At 41.5% G+C, this 23,212-nt stretch overlaps 1 protein-coding gene across 1 annotated transcript; it reads right to left on the bottom strand.

The window, feature by feature from the left end:
- Positions 1-1,788: 1,788 nt before the first annotated feature.
- On the bottom strand, positions 1,789-23,151 carry mfsd12b (major facilitator superfamily domain containing 12b). Its single transcript, XM_086115165.1, has 9 exons — positions 21,074-23,151; positions 16,868-17,078; positions 14,365-14,485; positions 9,011-9,184; positions 6,684-6,776; positions 6,518-6,610; positions 5,259-5,432; positions 4,404-4,498; positions 1,789-2,428 (listed from the first exon to the last, which is right to left on the bottom strand). The coding sequence occupies exons 1-9, from the start codon at positions 21,354-21,356 to the stop codon at positions 2,290-2,292; spliced, it is 1,383 nt and encodes a 460-aa protein (XP_085971291.1). The 5' UTR covers positions 21,357-23,151; the 3' UTR covers positions 1,789-2,289.
- Between the last annotated feature and the right edge of the window lie 61 nt (positions 23,152-23,212).

The raw sequence follows: 23,212 nt of genomic DNA, 5'->3' as shown, positions 1-23,212 counted from the left end.
TATTGAGAGAGAGAGACAGAGAGAGTGAGAGAGAGGCGCTTGTGTGTTTTGCGCCTGTAATGGGCAGCAATTTTCACAGCCCCGTTTTGTTCAGCGGAAACGTCCGTGCTGTTGGACAGTCTGTGGCTGGATGGATGGATGGCTTGTGGTGCCGACGATGAGAAAAAAAGCGCATCAGCGCAGATGCGTATGTGGAAATGGGAGTCGCCGCTTGGAATTGAAGCAGATTTACATGGGACAGGACATGTGAGCCAATCTCTTTCTTCGTCAATGGATGCTACAGCTTCTTGTTTGCTTTCAAACTTAGTTTGTAGCAGACGCGTGCACATTTTCAGCATGATGTCTCTGATCCACTGGTGAAAGGACACTGATTCTCTCCTCTTTCATCTATAACTCCTGCAAGTGTATGGAGAAAAAGTGGTTAAGATTGCATGACCGTCTGTGTCTTATGTGTTGTTGTATTATTTTGTTATTTTCAAGTTCAAGTCAACTTTATTGTCAAATGTGCAACATACAGCACAGATGAAATTTCTTTCCTCTCAACCACAGGAGAGTTATGTTTACTGTTCTGTTAATGGTGACGTTGGTACCCGCAGTGGCTCCTCTCTCTCTCCTGTGGTTGCACTATGGTTGAAAGGAAAGAAATTTCATCTGTGCTGTATGTTGCACATAGAGCATATTTGACAATTGACTTGAGATAGATCGTGAAGCCATCATTTATCTATTTTGCACGTTTAGCTTAAACTACTTATTGCAGACAGACAGACTTTGACTATAGCATGACCTTTCTCTGAACCTTGCAATGTGACCGCCACTTGAACCTTGTGAGGTGACCTCGACTTGAACTGTCTTAGCGAAAGAAAATAATATGAACACCTTTTGAGAGCATAGACCAGACGACACTGCAAGTGCATCTTTTGGGTAGATTACGGTTTCCTGCTTGCAGCTGTGTTCCAACCAAAGGTTGAAGGCCTGCGAACAATTGGGATTTTCGTGGAAGCCAGCATTAAGATGACTTCTACGAAATGTTGTAACAATTAGAGCACCTGTCATCGTGTTTTATGAAGACAAAATGTCCTTCAGAACAAACGCATTGGATAATTAAAGAAATGAAAAGAAACCAAAAATATCAGAACATTAGAACAGTCATTCAGAAACAGAAAGGGTGATGTCCATTAGGAGTTACGTCCCGTTTAGGATATATAAGACTTGTATAGAGATGCTGCCTTTGCGCATTTGTGCCTTGACCACGATTGCTTGTATCACACTTGTGCCCTGAACGTTCAGTAGAGAGAAGAACTTCTCCATTTCCAGCCTCTGATTTCGCACCTCACCTCAGCCCGAATCAAACGAACGCGCGGAGGACGGTGAAAGGATCCCGCCGTGTCCACAACAACCTCTCCCTCCCCCGCCTCCAACAATAGATACATCAATAGATAAATAGATAATCATCCTGTCTTCTGTTATATTTTGATAGGAGACTGAAACACGGATCACTGTGGAAGCCAGCCAACTGTGTGAACTGTTTGAAGAGATGGACCAATTTCATTGTTCATGGTCAGCAAAACCACATGGACAAGGTCAACGTTTGGTCACTTTACCAGCTCGCTTCATAAAACTTACCTCCTCACAGCAGACTTATTGGATTGCTGCCAATTTCTTCATTTCAAGAAATGTACAAAATCATCACAAATATAAATTTAGTAAAATACAGATGCCTGAAAACAATACTTGAGTAGTTATTTCTTGGGGGTTTTCAAGCGACAAAAGAGCCAGAAAAATTTGAAATTCAGTCACACGCTGAGATTGTATTGTTGAGATTGTGTTCCTATTTTTTTATCTGGTTTCGGTGCCGCTCTTTGACAAGAGACCATCATTTGACTTAATTTAAAATAGATGCCACACACTTCACACCAGACAGAGGAATCATGTGCTTTCTAAAATCAAACGTACTGTATAGTATAAAAACATTTGGCAAACCAAAAACCTCCAGTACTGCACGACAACAATGTGTTTAGTGTCCTGAATGGATTACATTGTATAGTGTTCGCTGTTCGTGGGTTTGTTTGAAAGTAAATAACAAGACATAAAAAAATGAGGTTAGATATCTATGCATTATGTTGGGGTTCAACCTCTGTTCAAAACAGAATATATTTTAACAACAAATAAAGCAAAGTGAATTGTGTCCATTGTATCCATAAAGATGACAAGAGTGCAATGCATTCAACATCCATTTGCATTTTTCTCTCCTTTTCACAATCACAATTTAGGAATGACACTCATCATCCATCATTCATATTTCCTTGTCTTGAGCGGCCAGATGAGAATTGTTAACAGGCCAACTGCGGCGGCCAACCCCACGCCTCCTGTCACGGTTGCCATGACGTCACGATAGAACCAAATACACTCTGGGCAGCATGCCTCTGTGCTGTGAATAAGAAAAAGAGGGGAAAACAGATATAAGTCAGTTGGGCATCTCTGAGGCCACTTGGCCAATCAACATCCTGAGGTGAGGACGAGGGAATTCCTCCCAAAGTAACCATTTCAAAATAATAAGTAACCATTGATCTCAAATACACATATCCACCACCGTTGGATAGGAGTCATGACCTCTGTGTCATTTTGCTGCTGCATTTGCTACAGTAAAGTGACTGCTGCAAAATTTGGCCTATTGAGTGCACCCGTGTAGGACACGAGTGGATTGGTACCCCCCCCCCCCCCCAAAAAAAGTTCAATGTCATAAAATAAATGTTTTAACAAAGGTTTCACACAATGTTGTGACAAGTTATCACATTAAAGCGTGAAAAGCATGACAACACAAAGAAATGGGCGTCCGTCTGGGACGGAAGGACAGACAGACCGTTCCGTCCCAGGGACGGAATGTCCATCTCTGCTTTTTAGCATGGTCGGAGAGGAAAGCGGTGAATCATATGATATGCTGAACTTGACATCATCAAGCAGTTTTCCAAAAGAATGGAAGAGCGCAAATGTTCTCTTTTCATAAAATAGTTAGCTTTGAGTGAATGTCTCACTCTACCTCCTGCAACCCTGTTAGTTATATGATCAGATTAAGATGATCATTTTAAAATTTCTTCTTTATTTGGCACATAACAAAATTTATCCTCAGGGCCTGCAATAACAGCGAGCTAAAACAAAACAAAACAAAACAGCTTCTACAACTTAGAGAAAGCTAACATTCATCCTCATCTGCAAACCCGTGACTGTGATTATGGTGAGAGGTATTGTCAACATCAAATATTAATCAAATCAAGCAACAAAATTCTTGGAGCGGGAAAAAAATCTGAAAATGTGTCATTGTCATCAGTTGTGTCATTGTTTAAGCCACAGGGGTCCAAGCTGAGGGGGGCTTACAAACCAAATCTTACAATAATGGTATTCTTTCCTTGCAAATATGTGTTTAAATGTTGACCCTTCTCATATGATGTTCAAAATACATTACAAACAGCATTTGGATTCACAGCCAAAGCCTTTTGGCAATATTATACTAAAGTTATGGTAATCGGTTGTTTCGTACTGTATTATTATACATAAATGCTTAAAGAGGATAACATATGAATGTATTATGTATTAAATGGACATGGCACAGAATTTAGTGCCATCTCGTGGTGAACTCATAGAATGCAATGACCTAAATTCAAAGTCGACAGTGCCCCAGAGAGACCCCATGTCGCAAGCCTACCACCAAATTTCTTCAGCAAAGATGCGTCAGATACATGTAACATAGGCTGCAGTGATGGTGTTGAGGAAGTACATTTGCTGAGTTTGTCTCCTTCGACTATTCGTGGCAAACATAAGGCCGCCAAACATGGCAGCCTCCTGGAGGGCGAGGTGCACCCTTTGTAATATAATTAGCGTTTACGTCACCTACAATGGTCTAAAAATGGATGTGGATGTGATACATTTTTTTTATCTTTGCATACTCCTGAAATAGTTTTTTTTTTAAAATGAATAAACACTGAAAAACATTTGACACTTGCCCTTTATAAATGAGTGCATGAATGGACTCTGACAGAATTTGAGGAAACGGCACAATCAGGGGCGGGGGGATTAAATCTATGCTAAACCTTTTTATTTATCCACCCATCCATTTTCTGATCCGCTTTATCTTCACAAGAGTTGCAGGGCGTGCTGGAGCCTATCCCAGCCGTCTTCGGGCAGTAGGCGGGCGACACCCTGAACCGGTTGCCAGCCAATCGCAGGGCCCTTTTTATTTATTCATTCATTATTTTTTACATACATACATTTGCTATATCACTGTCACTGTTTGCATATCTGAAATGAATTGATTGAAATAAGGGAACAAGTTTCTTAAAATGCTAAAGCAAAATGCCATGAAATACAATAATCCGACATGATAATGTGAGCGGCGCAGCGATGCTTACCTGCACGGTCTGATACTCTGAATGATAATGATACCCACACCATTGGCCACCTTGTCCGTGAAGCTCATCGCTCCATAAACAAAAGCTGCACTTTGCTGCAGAGAACACACACACACACAAAGGTTCAGAGACTTGACATGACATCACTCTTACAGCAAAGCACAGTGCGAGGACATCTATTGATGCAGTAGATGTCTGCTTTTTATCTTTTTTTCCACCCCGCGTGGGAAGATGGAATGGCTGCAAAAGTATGCTCATAGGAATTGAATATAGAATGTTAGACTTGCATGCACTACTGCAGAGACAACAGGCGAGGCATTATAATCACATTTCCTTGACTATGGGGAAGATTAATCTGTTGTTTTATTCTGAGTAATAACCTTTATAATACCACACTGCTAGGGGGCAGTGCTGCCACAACGAGGGGGAATGAGAGCACGGGGGTGGGGGGGGGGGGGGTCAGTTGTCGTACAGTTGGTGAAGGTGAGCGGTTGCGAAATAAAGAGTTCTTCAATCATCATACAAGTGGAGTTATTATAACATAATCAGTGCAATGCCTGAATTATTTTGGTATCATTTTCTGAGCTCTTGTTTCCATGCCAGAGTTGATGATATAGCGTAATCGAAACAACAAAACCATTCTGGTCTTGGCTGTTTTTTTTTTTAGAGCAGGGGGATCCTGATGATAATATTTATCACATTTTTTATTTGGTCGTAGATGTTTGGAAAACACTGTTTAAGAAGAACATTATCCCCCCAACAGCCCAGCCATGACTCAGCAGAACAAATTCTGCTTATCTGTCTCCACAAGCTGACATGGGTGTCAGTTTTCGGGCGCGTCTTCACCACACTTACCGTCTGCTCCCCGATGAGTTTGGCGGTCATGGAAAGGGACATGACCAGGATGACAGCGGAGCCGGCTCCCAGCAGCACAGTTGCGCCATAGATGCTTTCAGCTCCCATGTTCTTGTCAAAAAGTACCCAGAGGGCGAAGCTGATCACCAGCAGCAGGCCGACAAAATACATGATCTGAAAAGTACAGTGTACCTCCCTAAAATATCATACATTCATTACATGATCGTTGACTGTCACCACAAGAGACCATTATCTAACTACACAACTACTGCAAAAACAAATACAAATTGTTGTATAAATCATGTGAAATAAATTAACTGTTCAGTTTTGAGCCTTGTTTTGTTGATTTTAAAAGTACCCAACTCATCGAGCGTATTTACGTCAATACTTGCCCGTTGAAGATGTAGTTGGCAGTCATCTGCAAGTGCTCTTCAAGAGCTCTGCTTTTTTTGTCGTTTTTGTCTTTTATTTTGTCATATGGTGTTTGTTGTGCTCCACGTGGACCTGTTTTTTAGCGTTTTGGCCACGACATTCGCTGGAGGAGCAGAATCTGTGCTTGCTGGTTGCGCCTTCTCGGCAGCACGCATGTACCAGAACAGATTTTGATGGGGGAATGTCGGCGCTATTTGACTGTCGTCATTTGCCAGCTCTGAGGTTCTTGTTGGGGTTTTTTGCGCCTGTAATGGGCAGCATTCTTCACGGCCCCATTTTGTTCAGCGGAGATGTTGGCGCTCTTGGACTGTCTGCATTGGTGCAACTGGATGGATGGCTGGTGGTGCTCGGAATGATGAGAGAGGAGCATCGGCGCGTTGCACGGATGTGTATTTGGACCTGAGAGTCGGCGCTTGGAATTGAAGCGGATTTACGTGGGGGAGAAGAAGTGAACCAATCCCTTTTTTTTGTCAATGGACGCTATAGCTTCTTGTTTACTTTTAAATTTAGCTTGTAGCAGACGTGTGGGACGTCAAGCACATTTTCACCATGACGTCTCTGACCCACTGGTAAAAGGACACTTTGATTCTGTCCTGTTTCATCTATAACTGCTGCAAACAACAAGGCGTATGCAGGAAAAGTCAGTACTCTCCACCGGACAATACGTTTAGAAGGTACACACTGACTATTTCAACCTACATCGTAGCCAAATGTCCTCGCTTCAGTGTATATCGATATTTACCAAAAATGGGGCGTGTCATGATTTTGTCAGATATTGATTATACAGAAAGATTCAACTGAACAGATTGCAAAGTTATTCTACTCACAGTGATGCCGACAAACTTGCTGATTGGCTTCATGGTCAGCGAGCTAACGAAGCCGCTGACATACATCACAAGCGGAATGATGGCGATGTATTTCTGTTCGACATCAAGGTACACGTTAGAGGAAAACAGACAGAAATCGCATGCTGACGTGAAGCAATCTCTTTACCTTTGGCAGCAAGAGTGAGTTAGTGAGGTAAACAGAGATGTACGACTGGGACAGGTTGACTATGAGTCTCGTGCACATGTAGAGGAAGGCCACCTTGGATGAAAAGTAAAGTGAATGAGAATTAGTCAGCTTTGCGGCCTTTTTTTTTTTTTAACAGGATGTTAAGCATTTGCAGTTTCGGTTTTTAAAAGGTCTTCTGTCCTGCACCCCGATTCAGACGACGAACTAGCACTAAATGCACCACTGTGGTGACAAAAATCATTTAATAGGATCATTTGACCTTGTGACAGGGGCGCCACCAGGGCATTAAGCCACGGGGAAAAAATTACTTTGGACCCTCAACCTCAAAGCGTCCAATTGAAATGACTATTTTCCAGGGCAGTGATTCCCCATCCATGGTGCCATGTCACCTAGTGTGCCATGACAGGTGTGGGAAAATTATCTGCTTTCACTAACATTTGTCTGAAAATGATTACTTTTGAATGACAAATGTATCTTTATTTATATATCACGCAATCAACTGATAGTGAAAGGCCGAACAAGTTGCTCTTCCATGAGTGAGCAGAAGGCACAAAATTCATCTATTTACCATTCATACAACAGAATAAGTCATGGTTTCTTCCAAGTCTATCAGCTTTGACTCATGTATAGAGTATTCTGAATCAGTATTACAGTAATTTCGGTACCTGTCATCACACAGAAACCCATGTTCTCATTGTCACTAAGTCATGACCCACTTTTAAAGATGTTAAGACCAATAAATAAAATGCCATTCAAAAATTGAGAACATACTGTATGTACAGTACAATATTTGTTTAAACTAACTACATGTGCTTACATGTGCCTTTCAGAGAACTTGAATAAGAAGCAGGACGAAGATGACAACTCTGTACATCTTAATGGTAAAATTAAGCACTAGTGTATAAAATACGGCCGCAAAATTGAAATAATACCTTGGCAGTGATCTCATCTTTTTATGTAAGTGCTTATAATACGTACTGTGTTGGAACATCTCTGCGTGGTCGAGAGGCTTATTAACTACGAATGCATGTACTGTGACAAGAATAGATTCGAAATAAAGTTTCTGACGCACGCCTGTAAAACTAATGTCGTTTACAAAATGAAAGGCAAATCAGACCCGACATGCATGCATGCAGGTTTTCAGTTCTCAAGGGAGCTCCACTACAGCAGTGACTTCACCCGAATTTGTGTCAGAGTCGATAACTAACCTACCCAACCATCGTAGTGAAGTCATTACGATGGGCGGAAAACACTTCTAGGCTGTACAGGAAACATGAAAAACAGTCAGTTGCGGCAATAACTGAGCATGCACTCCTGTGCTGCGTGACCACCTTTTCTTAAGCCGCTGCACTTTTCTAGTTCATTGCGCGCTACTCGGAACCTAAAATCCCTTGTGAACAGAGGACCCCCTGTATTTTTTACGAGCTGTTCCTGACCCGCCCATCAGGATCCACAACATACTTTTAGATTTTGATCGGCTTGTTGAGAGTCACTGGAGGGCACCTGCCAATCATGGGCCCTTAGGGTCATCATCATAACCTCCCTGCCCCACCCCCGTCTTATGATGTCAAATGCAGTTGGTGTGGTTTGGCAAGAGGTGACGTTGAGGCTGACGTCATGGGGAGAATAAACGGTGCAATAGACATTGCACCGTAAATACTGCTGGTGCCAGCAGCCGCGGTAATTCCAGCTCCAATAGCGTATCTTAAAGTTGCTGCAGGTTAAAAGCTCGTAGTTGGATCTAGAAGATTCCCAACCCTTACTGAGCCACGGCACATATTTTAAGTTCAAAAAATCTCCACGGCACACCAGCAAACAACATTGTCACAAAAAGACGATACATATGTCAATTTCATACTTTTTGCCATCTAATAGAAGATTATTTATTGGCTCTTTCTGTCACTAGAAATTGCTGGCATAGGTAGATGGACAAAGATACATTATTTGTTAACTCATTCAGTACCAGCCAATTCTGGACCAAGTCTGAAAAGACGTTTAAAAACGTCTTTGGGAGTGAATGAGTTAAGAATAAATAATTTTCCCGCGGCACAGAAAGCTCTGACGGCACACTAATGTGCCCGGAATACTGATTGGGAATCACTACAATAGACAATGCAGAGTCCAACAACGGCTTTGAACCACAGAATTGCGAAAGAGACCTTGTGACCAATTGACAACTGTGCTGCCCAGAAATATGTTCAAGCTAATAAAACAGAAAACTTGATTCATAAATAAAAAGTATCATCGAAATGAAAGGCGCAATTTAGCATTGCGCTACTTGCAAGTATTAGTGAAGGGGCTGTCACCTGGTAGAAAGAAGGCTCTTTTAGCCAGTGCTTCCACTGCAACACTCGAACACGCGGCGCATCCTCATCTGGAGAAGGTGTGAGCAGTGGATCGTCTCCTGACTTCTCCTTGATGCCAATGTGAAATATGAAGGAGAACACTGCTCCAACACCCAGCAGAGCGAGAGCCAGTATCTGTTGTGCAGGGGAGAGCTCAGGTAAACATAGGAAGTGTGACAGAAGGTGCATGTACAATGAATATCTCAAGCATTGCTACTACTTGCTTTGTTACTTTTTACGACAGCACGGACAGCGACTGGCTCATGCCATTCATTCATTTTCAACAGCACTTAAGTACTACCAGTACTAGCCAGCAGGACGTCAAGCCCAAGTGACCCTACGATGGTGCGAGGGAGCGCACTTATCAAGTTCTGCTGGTATCCCCGTTAAGACTTGGGGTGGCACTGCACTACACCATTAGCGCCACTTGCGCTCTGATGCAGCGGTTCTCAAACTGGGCTCTGGGAATGGGGAGATAATTGGATGAATGATGTCAAATAAATGTAGAAAAAGTGCAGACTGTCACAGCCCCTGCGCCGTCCTGCTGAAGTTCAGGCAGGCAGGGGAGGGACCTTCAATACATCTGTCTCATATACTACGTAGATATGTGTGCTCCTAATCCGGGGGTCGGCAACACGCGGCTCCAGAGCCGCATGCGGCTCTTTAGTGTCATCTAGTGGCTCCCTGGGGCTTTATAAATTTGTTTGAAAATGGAAAAAGATTTTGATAGTAGGCTTATATAGCTCAAATACTGTAGATAGATATACATGTTGCAGCTGCGAAAAAGGAGAGCTGTGGTGTTGGTTTTTTAAAACGTACACTTTATTTATGCTTTTAACAGTCTTGACAAACACAGACACATCTGCGTCCCACTCCGTGCCTTCTCTCTTCTCGTTCAACTCGAGAGGCGTTCAAAGACTGCCTGCGAAAAACGGAAATTCATGATCACTTCACTGACACAAAGAAAAGCGAAAATAATGCACCAAAACAAAAAATCAAGCGAGGAAATCACAAAATAAATTCTATGGGGGCATTTGTGAACACACAACAGAGGAATAAATAACAATTCTGAGACAGTCAAGTCTCCTACATACATACAGCATGTGTTTCCTTCATTGTAAGTTTTATAGAAGGCTTTTATTTTTTTGCGGCTCCAGACATATTTGTTTTTTGTCCTATATGGCTCTTTCAACATTTTGGGTTGCCGACCCCTGTCCTAATCTATCGCTTTCTGGCTCTCCGCCCTCAGTGAACACAACTTTTGTTTGGTTGCTGCATTCACACATTACTACGCATACACTTACATTCACTTCAGATATTTGTACGCTCACATCGCACACACCTTTTAATTGTTTAGGACTACTCATTATTTGCAAATAAGTATTCAATTGGCCTAGTTGTTGTTTGCATCCGCTCATTTGATAGGTGGAGGCTCGTCCGAAGTTCAGTGTTTGGAAAATAGTTTCCTGTGGACTCATTTTGGTGGTGTTTGTAGTTTGGCTAATTTTGTCCCTTTTTTGTATATTGTTGGTTGGAGGTCAGGTCAGGGATTTTGTTTGTCTTATAGCAGGAAGCGTTTGTATGTGCTTCCTGGGCCTGGCGGTGTACTATCGTGCTTTCTGTGAAAACTTTTCTCATGTAGTATCCCCCCTGACCAATCTGTTCAAGGATAAGGCGGAGCTCATCAGGTCCAACCGGTGTCAGGAGGCTTTTGAGGTAGTTAAGGCTCTACTGTGTTCTGCTCCTTTGTTGGTAGCCCAACATTTTGGATGGCCTTTAAAGTTGCAGGTAGATGCCACACAATTGGCACTGGGGTTGTGCTTTTGCAAGAAAATGATGGAGGGATAGAGTTTCCTGTTAGTTTCGTCCCACAGAAATGTTATAAAACTATTCGGTTACTAAAAGGGGGCTTTAGGTCTTATCTGGGTTTACAGCATTCGGGGTCTATGTTGGTTTTGGTATGACTCCATTAATTTTACTTTTTACTGACCATAATCCACTTTGTGCCATTTCACGTAAACCTGCCATCACTGAATCTGTCACTTGGCTCAAAAATTACTCGGCGTGCAGTAGTTCCAGCAACCGACGTTAGATGAAGATTTAAATACAGTATGTGAAGTGGTGCTAATCCCAAATGGGCACAACTGAGAAAATGTCACTATTTATTGTAGGTTGAAACTGGAAAAAAAAAAGATGCGATTGACTGAATTTGAACGATTCCAGTCCTTTGATTCTGAAAAAAAAAAGGAAGCGAACCAGCTATTTTTGGATGAAATCATATGAACTTCTGTTCTTTGATTTCATGAATTTTACCCTTTGTAAACTATGAGTTACTGAAAGGGGTATTTTCAACCAGTGTTTGAATTTTTCACAAAATAGCTTTATTTTTGAGAATCGCAAATACAACAAAGCAGCAGTTATTAAAGCATGTTACAAAATAAAAAAACGATTGAAACTTAACCAAGGGCTGTTTTTCTTTAAAAAGAAAAAAATACATATGACAAACACAAAGCTGCAATCGTATATATGTATGTATGTATATGCTGTGTATGCTATAGTCTAAATATTAGCTGGACATTTGAATTTCTGTGTTGACTCACTGATTTAGTTCCAGTTTAACTTGTTGGCATAAGACTTTACTTAGCCGATTCTGACTTCAGGTCGGTATCTGCACCAGATATTTGGCGCTGCTATGCACTGTCCGAGGTGTGTGCGCATGCGTGCGTGCGTGTGTGTGTTGCTTTATGCTCCTGACTGGGTCGCCAATTTGGCAAGGGTGAGGGACGAGACCAGTGGTTCTTAACTTGGGTTCGATCGAACCCTAGGGGTTCGGTGAATCCACCTCGGTTAGGGGGTTTGACGGAGCCTCTGCAATAGAGGTTCAGACACACGTGACTCAACATGTCAATTACAGTGATCCCTCGCTATTTCGCGGTTCGTTTATCGCGGCTTCAGTGCATCGCAGATTTTTTCAAACATATATATATATATATCCATCCATCCATTTTCCGAACCGCTTGATCCTCACTAGGGTCGCGGGGGGTGCTGGAGCCTATCCCAGCCATCTCCGGGCAGTAGGCGGGGGACACCCTGAATCAGTTGCCAGCCAATCGCAGGGCACACAGAGACGAACAACCATCCACGCCCACACTCACACCTAGGGACAATTTAGAGCGTCCAATCAGCCTGACATGCATGTTTTTGGAATGTGGGAGGAAACCGGAGTGCCCGGAGAAAACCCACGCAGGCCCGGGGAGAACATGCAAACTCCACACAGGGAGGCCGGAGCTGGAATCGAACCCGGTACCTCTGCACTGTGAAGCCGACGTGCTAACCACTGGCCGCCCTATATATATTTTTTTTTTTCCTATATACATGGAGTACAATACTGTATATGTTGCTCTATGTGACTCGCTGTTGTTTTGCAGCTTCTCACGGACCGTTTGCGGACTTTTTGCGGACTTAAAAAAAAAAGCGGTATATTTTTATTGGTCGCTACTTCGCGGATTTTCGTTTATCCTTGGTGGTTTTGGTCCCCATTATCCGTGATAAACGAGGGATTACTGTAGTTATGACACACCCGCTTGGCCGTCACTGGCTGCAGATGATCACATTACATTGCGTGTCCAATCCGTGCTGCGGGAAATTTAGTTTGCTCCGTAGTCAACGTCTGACCGTCGTAATAGTACGTCATGCACGGTTCATTTTGTGCACAATTGAAAAACGTATACTTCTGTCTTGAAATGTTATTTACTTTTTTCTGCTTTTAATAAATGCGGTTTTTTATGTCTTGAATTTGAAAAAAATCTCATTTTTATTTTTCACTAATGAAGGGTTCGAAGAATGTGCATTTGAACTGGTTAGGTTCAGTACCTCTAACAAGGTTAAGAACCACTGGACTAGACAAAGCACAGCTCAGAGACCCCTTTAGATTAGAAACTTAGAAACATTGGGGGTCACAGGGGCAGAGAAGTTCCGAGTAGACATCATCGGACTCACCTGCACAGACAGCTTGCGCTTTGGTACCAGTCTTCTTAAAAGATTTTGGGCTCACTTCTTTGGGGATTGACTCCACGCCAGTCCCCGACCATCATACGGTCACAGCTACAATCAATCTCGTCAACAATGGAGGCCCGGACTCAAGCTCTGGCCCTCTCTTCACCTGAATGTCCACATCATACAGCCGCAAACCCGATGATACGACTATAAAGTCAATCATCGAACTGTGGCCTGCAGGGCATCCTGGTGCCAAGAGCACATATGGACATCCTTGTGTTTGAAGATGGCGTCTTTACATGACAGTTCGTGACGAGCACCAAGTCCAGTAACAGAAACCCACTTGGGTTCAGATAAGAGGAGGCCGTTCCTCCGAATCACTCCCTTCCAGGTCTCACCGTCATTGCTCACGTGAGGTTGTTCAAATTCCTCTTCCAAATGAAACGTGAAGGATTAGCAACATCTTTTAGAGATTATTATCAAAATTCACAACTTACATTTGAACTAGTTTGGAAAAAAAGAGCAAACAACTACAGTATGAAAGGTACTGAGGTCTTTAAAAAGCATAATTTAGAACAAAAGTGATGGAAAAGTATATTGTTGTACAGTAAAAGATGTGAAATCACCGATGAACCAAAAGAAAGAAATGCCAAAGTCAAGCTTAGTTAACATATGTAAAAAGCTTATTAGGTCTCGAGTATTAATTATGAAATTATTAATTATGACAGTCATCTGCAGACTAGGTTTAAAATCATTTAGAAGACTGGTGATTTTTTTTAACAGAGAGGCTACAGTAAATGGACATTTTAAAGTAAAATGTAATTATTTTCCTGAAGGGTAAAATATCAGATTTATTCTTCTCGCTGCTGCTTTTCATTCAAATTTTATATTTTCATGTCAATATACCGGGGAGGGGGGGGTGTCTTTAATGTAATGAAAAACATTTTCGAAAAAGATAAACTAGCCAGCTAATAGCAGAGCGGATCAACGGATGTTATACCATTGTTTTCCCCAGTAACATCATATTTGTCTGACTACTTTTTTTTGTTGTTTTATGTTGACAGGGAAGAAATTTCATCTGTGCTGTACATACAGCACATTTGACATTAAAGTTGTATTCAATTCAATTCAAAATACTTGTGGCTAAGCAGAATTCATGGAGCACATCACTTGGGGCTGAGCAATGAAAGAAAAAAACTAAAACTGTCACGCTCAGTTGACTATGACGGCAGACAATGCTACATTCCAGATGACTGGGAAGTCAAAAATGTCCATCCTGCACCTCGGAAAAACACACTGGAACGCCACTCCAATCTTACCCTAAACAGCGGAATGTCAGCCTTGCCCAGGTTGTCGGTGAAGTCCTCTTGAGTCAGGAAGTGAAAGAGAAGAAAGGCCACCGTGTACACGATGATATTGGCCATCACACTGAAGGCATACCTGTCAAAGAGGCACAGCAGTACATTCAGGTGACTTACTGTACTTCTTCGGCTTCAAAACTGATATATTGACATCTCAGCTAATACGTATGTATGTTTATATTTTTTGCCAATATTATAGAAAGCCCCATGACATTGACATCAGACACTTCAAGTTCCTCCCAAACAAGAAAGAACGGAATGACTAAAAGACACCGGATTCTTTTTTTGTCAACTTTTGTCTCATGACACGTATCCACAAATGACAAAATAGTCACGTAAACTGGCAAACTAAGAAAGGGAACACATTGTGGAATGAGTAAGTGCTGCTATATCAATAAAATGAACATTTCTTCAGGTGAGCTTTTCTGGTTTGCGGTGGATTTTTACGAAATGCTGATCAAACTAAAATTCTGAATGATACATCGGCTTGCTTAACTCATTCAGTACCAGCCATTTTCAGATCCGTATAAAATTAAAAAATATTTTTTGACTTTCAGTCTTGGAAAAAAAAAGCTAGGAAAAAAGAAAACCTAAGTACATGGGATTGAATGTGTGAAGTCTAAAAAGACATAAATATGTCTTTGGGAGTGAATGAGTTAGAGTAAATCAATGCGATTGCCTCATAGTCACCGGTCATGCTGAAAGGTTAAATGGAAGTCAGCGCACACCTGACCACAAATAAAGTGAATGATTAACCCCAAATAAAGTTCAGCTGATCCCGTAAGATTGTGCTGGCGTGGGCATCTTTCTAAATTTTAAAAGCCACAACCAGCGTAAAATGGTTTAGCACCGCGGTGTCATACCCTCATCGTAGTTCTGCTTTCCTTCTGAGGGCCGTAATGATTGCCTCATGTTACACGCACGCAACAAATTGATGTACAGTATAACTAGTTTGGAAATCAGAGGCCAGTAAAAACTAGTTGTTCAAGTATTCCATTTATTTATAAATTGGGAATTGAAAGTGAAGAACATTTGTTAATGTTGGTATTTTAGAACGAGACAAGAGGTCAGTGCACATGATTTGCTTTTGTGGGCCACATAAAAATGATGTGGCGAGCCACTTGAGCTTGACAGCCGTGGTTCGGAGTCTTCACCTACTGTAACTGTGTGTCACAAGTCAAGGTTAGCAGGTTTGATCCCCAAGAGTCAAAATGCCACCAGTTCCACAGGCGCACCGCAAATAGTGAAATCAAATCTGAATATAAATCCACTTGTTTCTGTTCGCCACAAATGTTCTCTCCCCTCCGGATACATCATACTTCTTTTTTTGGGGGGGGGGGGGGGGGGGGGGGAATTCCTGCATGTGCTGTATGCAGTTGTTATACTGGCAATGCTCCTTTTCCAGTCAATGTACGCCCTGGGCAAAATATTATATGGTCCTCCATCGACGATTTGCATGCGCTTACAAAAATCAAACATCATTTTTAACACTGCCTTTAATTTAAAAGTTAACGTCACACAATTAAACATATTGAAGTGGCACTTGCTTTTCTATTTCATGACGGGATTGCTATTGTTAAAACAAATCATGAAAGTGACTTGCTGTTGCAGCACCGAATTGGACAAACCAAAAAGAGCAACAACTTGAACTCTCTTGCTCCCATTTTGGGCAGTTTTGGTCATTTTGACATCTTTACAAAGTTCTTTAGGATCACATCAATAAATCCCCCACCCCCTGCAAAAGTATTTACATTTTATGCTGTTAGCTGTCTGAGTCAGTTGTTACGTTATTGCAAAGATGTTCAGCTTCCCCATTGGAAAGAGAGTCATTCATCCACAGATTTTATCAGGACTTGACTTCGATTAAACGACATTTTGCTTTTTTCCGTTTTTATTTGAGCATTTTGATAGCTTATCAAGATGTTTCATTCCTCACATTAGTCACTGACAATAAGGTGCATTGAAGTACACTTGCATTTGAATTAGCTTTAAGACTTTGAGAAACATCCGCAAAAATGACACGAGAAAACGTTATTGTAAAAAGTGTCATGCAAACATGGTGTACAAAGTTTGAATTTTTAAAACCAAGCACCAGCCTTAGATTTACTCCTTTCACTTTTCTGCCCAAACAAACGAGGCTGGCATTGTTTTAACAATTTAGTTAAGACATTAAATAAATTAATTTTTTAAGATGTTCTTGTTGCTCTTTAGTATGACAGATTTTACGAAAAAAAAAAAGATTTTTGCAAATTGTACTCAACAACCGAATACTTTTCATTTACGACTAGCACATCCTAATTCTAGAAATTCCACACAGGTAACACACAGCGCCTAATTACATTGAAGGGGAACTTTGACCCGATTTTCGGCACCCTCCAGAGTGCCCTTAGCATTTGCCTCTCTCGCCCACTAGGTGAGCTGGTCTGCCTTTAGGGCATCCGTGATGATGTCATAAGCCCACCTGTACGCAGTGAGTTCCACCTTTGCGCTCTCACTGGCCACCAGCTCTGGAATGAGGGCGAGATGTGAAATCTGAGTGGCCGCCCAGCCGAACTGGAAGATGACGATCAAAGGGGTGAAGTAGATGACTTCGGCCCATTGGGGGGTGCTTGTCGAGCAGGCCAGGCAGGGGTTGAAAATGAAGGGAAAAGACAGGATAACACAGATGGTTCCTGGAAATGGGGAGAAGTGCAGAATTGTTGGAAAAGATGGTTTCATCAGAATAAAACCAGATTTTATTGCCATTGTCAGTGAAAGGTATATTCACATCTAGGATTTTTTCTTTTCAATACCATACAATCCCGCGCTATGCAAGATGTGAACCTCTGGTGTCGTGTTTTACTTTCGCGTTAAGGGATTGTATTTAGGAGAATGTCATGTGCTGCACAGAGATGAGTCATCTGACTGTATGATCAAGAAAACAACCACCCATTAGTGTCCCATGGTGATTTCATACGATAACTACATCACATTGAGACACCTTACTTCTTGTTTCTCGCAATTGTGCCTTTTGGGCAAGCTCGCTAACCCGCCAGCAGCAGCTTGGGCATTTGAGGACAATATTCATGCAGCTCCAAAGCAAGTCACTTATTGTTGTAGACCGTAATCCACAAAATTTGACATCTTTTCATTTCGTCAATTTTTGCTCAAATGAGTGTCTTCACAACACAAGAAGTACATTAAATATTATACTCTTTTTAGTTTAGTTTTTTTTTCAGGGTGAAGAATGAAAACAATGTGCAACATGCCTTTTCAAAGAGAAGTCAACACCAATAGAACATTACGAGTACAGGTTTGGACTTGGCAAAAACACTTCTCAGAGGGAGGCGAAAAGGGAAACGTGTCGTGTCACCGACGTAATTGAAAATATTTGTCGAGCCTTGTAAAACAGGTTCGAAAAATGTATGCATTTGGTAATATAAGGATTTTCAATATCAAGCTCATTTAATTTCATTAGTTTTGGACAAATATTGGAGCACTGCGAATTGTAAAATTAAATAAATTCAGTCACAAACAGAGTTGACATCAATGGGTTGGGGGGGTCTCCCGTTTTAACAAGAAAACAACTTTACTCTTTAATATTCACTATTACTCCGGGGGGAAAAAAGACTTATTCCTGCAATATGCCTTTTGTTCTAAAAATACAAAAACAAAAAAAGACTTTATTCATCTCAGGATGTCAGATATATGTGATGTGTCACAATATTTAGAGAGCTTCACCTTCATGTTGGTGTGCACTTCTTTTTTTAATTATAAGACATAATGCTATTTATTTTGCTTAGCCCCAACCTACAGCTCAAGGACCCTCACAGGTCCCCGAAGCTCAGTTTGAGAACCACTGGTCCAAACAACCTTTTTTTCCACAGCAGTCCTTTGAAAAACACATTTTAAAAAAGTAAATATCAGGCCGTACACATACTCTCCTCTCATCAAGTAAAGTCTTCGGGTATCTGTACTTTATTTTAATATTTCATTTTTCTGACATTTCTTTAATTTTACTCCCTACATTTGAAAACACTACTCCTGATTTCGTGAAAGGTTTGTGAATTTTTTTTTTTTTTTTTTTTGGTCACCTCTACGGATGGTGACATGATATAAAGAGATGTTAACAGACGGTCAACTGTGGTGGACATTTTGATTCATTGACTGACTAGAATATATAGGACGAATAAAAAAAGCAACACGAAGTAACACAGATCAGGGAGTGTTAACAACAGTGAAGCACAATATTCTCTCTTGATGGCCTTTAAGAGAATTGCTTGATGTTGGTTACAAGAATGATTTACGGCAAATGCATTGGGTCTTATGACAGCCTAAAAACAAATACTTTCTGACACTGAAAAATGCTCGATCTAATCTTGAGAAAAAAACAACAACAAAAAACTCCTGATACAAATACGGTGCATCTGTTGTCATCAACATTAGCCATGTTTTTTTGTTAGTTGATAACTTTCACAAGGCTTCTGATGGCAAAACTCCTAAGCTGACGTTTACGAGCTTTATTTTTTTCCTTCTCAGTACGACCACTGTGTAAGGACAACCATGAAGGCATTTTTTTTCATTGTGCCCCTCCTCAAAAAATAAAAAATAAATAAATCAGGACAAGCTCACCACATCACTTTAGTGTCCATTTTGTTTATTGCCAAATTACTGACCGTTAATTATTTTCATTTTGACAGAAAACCTGAACCAAAATTGTGATTTTTCTTCACTGAACAGATAGTACGAATATTTTAATCCTTTCAAATAAATCAAACAAGAGTTGTATATTTGTATGCTACAATTATTGACAACTTCTTATTTCTCATTCAATTAGTTGTTAACAATACACAGGACACAATTAATTGCAGGGGCAATTGTGTACAATATATCTATGTATTAATATAAATCAAATGGCTTTCACTCATAACGGCCCTCTGACCTGTGACAAAAATCAGTTGGACACAATTGGCCTACTGGATTGTTGAGTACATACAGTACCCTCCAAGTCAAGTTAAGCTCTTTTCACACTGCACTCTCTAAGTGTAAAAGGCTTGCATGGCAGGGAGGAAAGACGATGGTACCCTGGTTGGAAGTGTGCCCATATTTGGAAGCGCTGACTCGAAGCCTAGCAGGAAATAAGCAATGAGACCTTTGCTGCTGGTTTAGACGAGAAGTAGACAGCATCATGCCAAGATGTATCCTTCACTGTTGAAAAAGAAAGCCGTGGCCATGCTCATTTTACGAATGGGGAGAAGACCAGCAGCAGAAAAGGGAAATGGGTGCATCCTTTTACGAATGGCTCGGCAGGAACTTGGAGAGTTTGATCTTGTTCGTCAACTACAGTTAAATAAAGACCACTTTGAGGTATACAGTATTTCAGGCTGAGCAGTGTCTTGTTAAACATGTCACTGTATGTCATCTGTCGTGCGCCCCAAATCTTGGGACACTGAGACACTGCATTTCCTAAGGCTTCCTCCATATTTCTTATGCTGTAAAAGAAAATCCTCAAAATAGCAACAAATCGCTCCGACAACCCCCTCCTATAGGATGTGCTTTTCTGACATTTTGGTGACACCGCTGAGGATTTTATTATTTTTAAATCAAAGTGCCTTTCCATCACGGCAAAACATGTAGAGCAATGATGGGCCATTTAAACGATTGAGGGGGGCGACCATTTTTCATCAGCGCTATGGGAGGGGGGGCCACAAAAGATGGCACGCTTCTTAAGCAGATATATGATGAAAATGCCATTTTAAGTATGGACAAAATATGTGTAGCAGATCCGCCTCACAATGCACAGGTCATGGGTTTGATTCTGGCCTCAGCCTTCCTGTGTGGAATTTGCATGTTCTCCCGTGCCTCCATGGGTTTTCTCTGGGTACTCCAGCTTCATCCCACATTCCAAAAAGATGCACGGTATGTTAATTGGTCACTCTAAATTGTCCTAAGGTGTGATTGTGAGTGTGAATGGTTGTTTGCCTATGAGTGCCCTACTAGTTCAGGGTGTATGAATGAAGAATTGATAGGCCACCGTGAGTGCAGAAGCAGACTGTATGTGGCCATTGTCGACTGCAATCAGAGGGAATGAAACGCATGACTGCCTATATCCCAAATGCAAATATGTAAAGATCTTGAATATTTTAAGTAGAACTGAATGTCTTCTATAATTTGTTAATTTATTACTGTTTTATGCTTGGATCATATATACAGCACATTGTTGGAGCTGTGTTTTTTAAATGTCAGGAATTGTAAAAGAATATTTTATATTTTTAATATTTTATTTATAGTGTTTTTGTGTTCGATCATATGCACGGCACTTACAGCTGTGGTTTTCTTTTTATAGTGCTCTATAATTAAAGATGAGTTGAGTTTCGACCAGCTGACACTTTTAGGAAAAAAATATATGTACAGTATTGAATGCTTTTAAGAGCAATAAAAACAAGTGGTAAAAAAAAAAGCCCTGTCACAATTCGTGCATGGGAGCGTTAAATAGTAGTTTGGGCTGTACTTTTACCTAAGTAAAGCATTTTAATTAGGACTAGGGACTTCTCCCGCCACAACCTTCCCTACTTGTACTTAATGATCGCACGTACTCTTGCCACCTGAGGTTACATTTCAATAGACAACCAAATCCCAGTGTTCTCGTCCCTTTACATAGAATAAAACAAACGCTCGCATTACTCACCCAACAAATGCCAGCTTTTTCTCTTGCCGTGTCTCAGGCCGGGAGTTCTGTCGGATTCGAATCCAATGATCGGAGTGCACACTCCATCAGCCACCTGGCCGATGAGCAGCAGCACGCCCGCAAAGGTGCTCCGGAGGCCCAGGACCGAGTGCAGGTAGACCAGCAGGTAGGTGAACCACATCGAGGCACACAAATCATTGAGAAAATGCCCGGCGGCGTAACACAAACGCCGGCAGAGCGACAAGGTCCTTATCTCCCTCTCGACCGGGTCACACGGCTCCATGACTTGGACGGGTGATTCAAGTGTCTTTATTTACAATTTAGAAATAGCTCCTTGTCGTATTTACAAATATACAATACTTACACTAAAATCAGGAACACGTACAATCCACCTTGCTACGCTTTCAAGAAAATCTGCGGCGTTAACCATCTAATCAATTCATCGTTCGGGATTATGACACAGTGGTGCCCACCCCGCGAAAACTAATCCGAGATAAATGGTTATAACACTTCAAAAAAAAAAGGCCAAGAGATTCTTGAAGCGCTACATCAGACACTGAGGTGGAGCTTTCAGGGTCACGTTTCGATCCTCCACCTCCTAGGAATCGAAATGATAAATAGACCAGGCGACTTTGCTTCGAAACGCTTTAAGGCAATGCAAACATGTATAATCATCACGCTCTGGGTTCCTTTCACTCGTGACCAAAAGTACTTCCTTTCTTTTCCGGACAAAGCACAGAGAACTCCAGCTGCTGACTGAGCAAAAAAACAATCACCCGGTGAAACTTGCCATTCAAGTCTCAGTTATGTTGTTCGCGTGTTCAGCGCTGGCTCCAAATTTCCGTTTTCGTGTCTTTTTTTAACAAGCTTGTCGTCGTTCCACTTCTCCATTCGAATCACAGAGTCGTAACGATATAAGTTCAACTCAAAGTGCACAGCAGCAGAACACTTGAAAGACAATCAATGTCCATGTTTGTCTAAACAAAGCCTCCAAAAAAAGTGCAAACGAAGTGTTTCGGAAGATGACGGCCAATTGCATGGCGGGAAATGAAGTCCAACGTACTCTGACGCCAACGTGTACCCCAACTTCCGTCGAAACAGCTGCACGACGCACACGTTGACATACAATACTGCACAATATCCCAAATACACGGCAATCCGTCCATACAAGTGTAAGTGACAATTTTAAGACAAACAACCCGAACAAAGGAAAAAAAATCCCAGGTGCATATTGAGTGGAAACTTTCTCCGAGGGGCAGTACCCCCTCCCTCACACACGAAAAAGGTTTGCGGTCACATTCCACCGGATATCCTCCTGCATTGACTTCACGTGGAAAAACATGTCATAGAATAATGAAAGCCTATTCCTTTTGTGCTGCAGTGGTTGGAATTTTCATTGCTGCTTTGCATCGTATCCTATTTTCTTTTTAGGGGTAGCTTTAGAACCACTCTTGATACAGTGTCGTTTTACACGACCACAAACCACAATAAACTGTTAAATACCTCTGTGCCAATCGAAACCAAATTGTACCTTTGTAATGGCAGACAAATGCCACACAAACCGTTAGCTTGTTCAGATGTACTTAAAGTTACTGTATGTCCTATACTGTATTGCCTTCCCTTGCTGTTGTGATGAGAACATGGTGGAAATTTGCTGGCTTGTTTTGTAGGTCCAAAGTCTCTCCAAAAAGTGATAAATGGGCTGAGATCAGGTGACGAATTCGCGCACATGACCCATCTTTCACACGTCCAACATCGCGTCTGGCCACCTGGCATATTCATTCTCTTTCTCCTCTCAATCCACGCAGAATTTTTATTGTCACCTATGTGTACATTTAGCTAAGACAAGGGCTAAACTGAAATGAAACTGCATTTTGAAAGCAGCGGCCAATAATTCCCAATTGTTTTATTCTAAACAAACAAACAAAAAAGGTCGAGTTTCCTTCATCTGCAGCTAAGAAACTTGAACATGTGAATTGCACATAGGTGGACCAAGACTGTTTGTACAATGTTGCAATCAGACAACACACCACTTCACTGATGTGGTGATAGTCCTGCTTAGAGCGCAAAATCTATACTGCGTAGTGATCGTGACGTGCAAGTTCATTGGCCATGCTTCACTTCCACAATAACTGCAAG

The sequence above is a fragment of the Hippocampus guttulatus genome, chromosome 7 (assembly GCF_054856545.1).
Source record: "Hippocampus guttulatus isolate MCC_2025c chromosome 7, RoL_Hgut_1.0, whole genome shotgun sequence".
Classification (NCBI taxonomy): Eukaryota; Metazoa; Chordata; class Actinopteri; order Syngnathiformes; family Syngnathidae; genus Hippocampus; species Hippocampus guttulatus.
This window is presented reverse-complemented; position numbering and strand designations above follow the sequence as displayed.